This window comes from Pelobates fuscus, chromosome 9 (genome assembly GCF_036172605.1).
Source record: "Pelobates fuscus isolate aPelFus1 chromosome 9, aPelFus1.pri, whole genome shotgun sequence".
Classification (NCBI taxonomy): domain Eukaryota; kingdom Metazoa; phylum Chordata; class Amphibia; order Anura; family Pelobatidae; genus Pelobates; species Pelobates fuscus.
In genome coordinates, this window is record NC_086325.1 from 74,637,535 (window position 1) to 74,643,534 (window position 6,000).

General features: G+C 37.7%; 1 protein-coding gene across 1 annotated transcript in view; it reads right to left on the reverse strand.

Moving 5' to 3' along the window:
* Positions 1 to 5,769, reverse strand: part of LOC134572839 (vascular endothelial growth factor receptor kdr-like) — a 162,343-nt gene extending 156,574 nt beyond the window's left edge. Inside the window, exon 1 of the mRNA XM_063432080.1 lies at positions 5,213 to 5,769. Within this exon, the coding sequence (XP_063288150.1) occupies positions 5,213 to 5,273 (61 nt within the window). The 5' untranslated portion in view covers positions 5,274 to 5,769. The remainder of the gene's footprint in view (positions 1 to 5,212) is intronic.
* Between the last annotated feature and the right edge of the window lie 231 nt (positions 5,770 to 6,000).

Sequence of the window (6,000 nt, forward strand, 5' to 3'; positions counted from 1 at the left end):
AACGCAAGATCATAAATCATAGCCTTCTGTGACTTCATGAATTGCTATCATATGTGTTCAATTTCTCAATTAACCATGAGTTAGAACAATTTTTAAAGTTACTTTCCATTCCATTTCCATTTTAATTCTTCCTCTAGAATAGACATGGTTAGCTGTCTTATTCATGCTGTTTGTAACTATATGCAAGATATGTTAGATTTGTGCATTTGCACTTAGGGAATATTGCTTGTGGATATTTGTTTTGGGGAGCTAAAATCAACAAACTAAAAAAGTTACATGCTTAAAAAACACAGGGTTCCATCTACTTAAGGTCACGTTGCATAAGCTTGTACGATGACACATGCAAAAGATGTCCTACATGCACATTTTAAAGTCGGCTATTTACTAAGGGCAAGTTGTTTGCAAGGTCACATTTTATAACTGACTCACACAGCCCAAGTTGGGTACAGTCATAAAAAAAAAACCACTATAGACCCCTTGCTATTTCCAGTAGACAAAGTCAACTACTACTGTAGTTGACTCTGGCCAGTATTTGAAGACAGGGATACCAGGACATTCCAAATGTTCCATGAAGTGGCACCAGTGAGCTTCTGGCAGGGACATAGTTCTCCATTATTAAAGGATTACTTCAAGCACCATGACCACTTCGGTGATATGAAGTGGTCATGGTGCCTGGAGTCTGTATGTGCATCATTTTGCTATGAACCGCTGCACATACAGAGTTTAACCCCTCAGCTGCTGGGACTAGAGTTTCATTGCACTGAATGTCAGTCATGGGCTGAGAACGGTCAATTGACTCTGTCCTCCAATGCATTGTGACTGTCAGGGCTTCCAGCTTCTGCAATGTCTGAGGGTGTGTACACAAATGCCCAATTTTTCGGCACTGAAATTATTTTATTTTTATAGAACCTCACTTAACAGACCCATTAGGAGATCTCTATTAATCTTCCTTTTGACCCAGCTAAACACCTGTTGCTAGACTATATTATCTAACCTTTTATTCACTTTAGGACAACACACCCTAAATGACCTAAAAACATTATTTTTATGGTGAAGGTCTATAAGACCTGTTAAACTAATTTAGTTTACCCTTTACATATACAACCCTACAACTCCCACTGAGAACTTCTCCGTCTCTTTCTAAGAACCCACCCTAGACGACCTTCTAAATACTTCTTTTAAAGCAGATATTATTTTCATTGGCACATGTGTAAATAAGAAGTATTTCGAAGGTCGATTAGGCTAGACCCTCTTAAGGGCCTAATAGGGTCAGGGTGCGAGTTGTAAAGTTTTATAAGTAAGTGCCAGTTAAATCAGTTTAGCACAGATGTTTCATTAGGTCAAAAAGACAGAAAACTTATAGATGTCCTATCGTGAATGGGATGAGTTCCTAGAATTTGTTTTGCAAACATTAACTTCGAAAGAGTTCTATATGTTTATTTAAGCAAGGTGTGACAGCAAACGTGAAATATAACAGTAAATAATAATAGTAATTATAAAACAAAATCAAGTTTAAATTCCTTGAATTCCTTCGATAAATTAAGAGCATCAGAGACTTTGCATCAGAATATGTTTATTTATTGTCTAGATTTCCTCTATTATACAGTGCTTCAGATTATGTGGGTGGGTGCTATATAAATACAGAACAATAATTATTAGACCTTCCATGCTTTTTATTATTATACTATGCTGTATATGTATTTTAATTACTTTTCTAATATCATGTGTCTGTTACAATTTTGGGTTTGCATGAGTTATGCTCTGTAGTGTTGAACACCTTCCCATTTCCAAACATTTTCTCAATATTTCAGGATTTTGCTCACTTTATCATGTCTAAAGCATTCAACTTCATAAAAAGGATCAACTGAAGCTCGTAGTTCCAACTCTTAGTCCAAAAAAAAAAAAAGTATCGCATGATACCGCATTTAAAAAAGTTATTTATTTATACGGTTTGCCAGTGTTTTGTTCTGAGTGTTTTCGTCCTTGTACATAAAAGTATGTGGTTTATGACTGTGGATACATTTCAGTCGTACTATTATAACTGGAAACTAACGTCAGTCCCTTAGTGAGTTTCATATCAATAAAATGTATATACCTTTTAACCTATTTATCTGTCTGTCTGTCTGTCTATCTAACTTTTACCGACCTGTAAAAGTTTTAATAAGTTTGTAGAATACGATGTAGACTTACAAATAAATCATAATAGTATAATGCACATTGCATATCAAAACGCTTGAGAAGGTTAATACTGCAAAATTAAAACTCATGTCATTTAAAAAAAAAAAAAAAAAATTGCACCTTGTCCCTAAAACTGACCTATTTAGTAACAACCCCTGGATGTTGGGCTAAAGTAACATCCCCAGGACGTACTTGAAAACCAGAGTAATCTGAATGTACCTTTCCTGGTTAAATACTTTGTTATTATTATTATTTATTATATGGCACAATGATCACTATACGAACAAAACATTCTTGCAATCTAAAAGATAATTGTGGAGATGATGTCGCCATCTGCTGGCACACGTTAAGAGCTGCATGGCCCAGTTAGATAGGTATTCATGATATTAGAAGACTTCAGTCCCTGAATTTCAGCCTTTACTTGGTCCAGGAAAGTTACCCATCCTTCAATCCAAGTTATTAAACTTTTACATGTATGAAATGATGCTGTTGAAGGCTGATCTCAATGTAAACAGTGCTGTTCTCTACATATTTTGCAGCCTTTTTAAGCCTATGATAGAGATTCATCCCCTGCTGTGAATTACAGCTTAGACATACAGTACTCAATCAGCCAAAAGGTGTCTCGGGGCATATTTTGCAGCAGCTACCAGACTTTGTCTATATATTATTAAAAACATTTTTTATTTTTAACTCCCTGGCACTGAGCTACATAGTTTTCATTAGGGTGTGAAGCATATGTAGTAATATACTATGCGCTACGGGAATATCTGAGTGCTTATATGCATTGGAATAGCAAGATGATGTGGTTATAGCATAACACTAGCCGATGCAGGTTTGTTGACATAAAAACTGATGCTGGTACTTTAAACTAGTAGGGTCTATGTTCTAGCACAGATATAGATGTTGGGAGTGATATGTGTGTGATACAAAGTGAGATACTGTGGGCACAGCACAGTACTAGATGCTGTGGTTATACCTTAATACTAGTTAATATGAGTATAACACACTAATAGTCACTATAGATATAGAATAAGGTAGGTGATGCCATTTTATGTGGGTATATCACCATAGTCATGCATGCACAAGGGTTTAATTGGGCAATAACTAAATTAGGATGTATTTACCCTCCAAGCCCCCTTCTTCCCCCAAAGCTCATGGAAGTCCATAACTACACTGCTGCATTAGTTGTGATTTCTCATTATTTTGTTGGAGATAAAGACCATAAAAATTGACATCTTTATATAAGTCTGTCATTGTCATAAAGTTTTTTTTTTTATTTTTAACATTTGTGCATGCATTTGGTAACACCTTGCTGATATAGTGTAGATCACTGCAGTGCTTTTGCAAAATAAATACCAAGTATAAATTCTTACTGAGGAGAGCGTTGTGTAACAGAATTGGATGAGGTAGACTTCACTTTACTCCACCAATGAATGGGGGCTTACCAGTGATCCCTCTATATACCAGCGCTAGGTGTCTTGACTTCATATCATTGATATTTTCTTTAAAAAGTCTGACTTTGAGGGACAAATATTAATGTTGCTTATGACTGAATAGTAACTAATGTCCACTTTATTTAATACAGCTCATGGGTACACCCCCCCAAAATATGTGTGGCACATATATATATTACAATTAATACAATTATTTATATAGCGCCAACATATTCCGCAGTGCTGTACCGTAAGAAACAAAACAAACATTTCATTTGAACAGCTCATATATGTCAGTAGGTTAGGAGCGCCCTGCCTAACAAACTTAGAATATAAAGATGGAACAATGTGGGGGTGATGCAGGAGTAGAAAAATACAAGGTGATATGTGCGTGTCTGTACAATATATTGTATGGTTATTTTAATAAAAAGGAAATTGTGATTGTGGCTTGAATTATGAATTTTAAAACATGAAAGGATTCTTCTGTTTATCTACTTCCCAACTTGAAAGTTTGGGCTATATTTTGCAAATTCCATGTTTTTAGTTTTTTTTATACAGTTCACCCCAATCTATTCAGTAAATAAACTTCTATACAATAACATGAGTGTCCATCTTTGACATCGCATGTACTAATTATTGTCAAACTCACCCTTTATTCATAACAGCTATTTTGGTATCCTGACTGTAGGCTGGCTGTGCAGCATGAGACAGGTAGTCTACAAGATCTGATGAGCCAAAGGTTTCCTAGAAATGCCCACACACCCATTGTTTTATCTCAGCTTTAGCCATTTCATAAAACAATTTCCGCTTCTTTGGAACTCATAAAATACAGTTATGACACCACCACCAGTCCAAATGTTACAACATTCTATGCACTGCCAGTCAGGGGAAAACCAACCATAACTGACCATTATAACTGCCCAAACAACCCCTTTTTATTGATACAGGCCCACCCTGTGCGTTACCTTCTCATACACTCATTAACAAATAGGGCACAGTTGGGCCACAGGTAGCCCACCCAGTAATTGTAGAACCCCCATGATGCATTGCCAACCTTACTGTTACCTTTCACCCACCACTGAACTATTTTGTATCTGGTGCAGAGTATCTCATTAAAGTATTGCTTGCTGGTGTGTGAGTTATATTTATTTATTCTCTCTCAAGAAAATCACTTGCTGAAAGCTTTATAAATGTTCTGAAGTTATTTACTTAAAAGGGAACGATGCAGAGTCAGTCCGGGCTATGGTAGTGACAGAGAAGCTGTGTCTGCAGCCTTGGCCATGATTCATAACCTGTGACGTTATCAATGTCATACATGGACGGTGGCAGTATTAAAGTAAATCCAGGTGAGATATCAAATATTAACAAGATTGAATTTACATACAGCATAAACAAGGACTAGATCTTGATTTTACAATAAAATCAACCATAAATCTATATCCAGCTTGTTTACCCACGTTCTTATCATTTAGGTAAGAAACACATCAACCTGTGACACAGGTAGCCAATCACAGCCACAGACTACACACTATAATAGTCAGTACACCTGCAGAGCCACAGGACCTGGCTGTCACTGCCACCTGGCTGTCATAGTGTCTTACCTGTACAGTGCTGGAATCCATGCAGGACAAGCAACATGCTGACAAACATTCTGGGATCCATTGTCCCAAAGCCAGGTGATGAGGGGACTCTCTGAGCCGCAATGTTAATGACAGAAAAGGGATATTCCTGGAACAAATCAGGGGGTGGATAACTGGCAGGGCTGGGGCTGATGATTCCTCTGTAAATTTAATTCCAGTGATCTTTGGTTAAAAAAAAAAAAAGCATAAAGCTCTGAATTAGAGCTTCTGACACTTGTATCTATTACTTTGTAACTGAGCAGAACTTTCCGAGGTTCTGATGAGAGTTTCAGCCAGGCTCTGGATGGGATGAAAGACAGCCTGGGCTGCTTCTAGAGAGAGAGAGAGAGCGAGAGAGAGGGAGGGAGGGAGGAATCCCTTGTTGGAAATCAGTGCAGGTGCTGAACTGTGATCACAAAGCAGAGCTCACAGTATAAACTTTTCAAATCTCTTCTTTTGCTCCCTGCTGTACTTCCCTTCCCCAGCTAGAAGTCCAGAAGCAAGTCACCCAGAGCACGGCCAGGACCTCACTCCTCTGGTGTCTGTCTCTGAAGGGATGTTAGCTGGCCGAGGCAGGGTTTGAGATTCTTTATACAGAGCTTTAGAGGAAGGAGGTACGTCAAGCTCCCCTGTCACCAATGCCTTGAAGGCTGACTTTCCTGGTTTCCTTGAAGCCAAAGATTGCAAGGATTGTGTGAGAGGCAGTGATCTTACAAAAAAACAAAGTATCTGGGAAAAAACACGTTGAGAGGAAAAAAAGAACACTTATG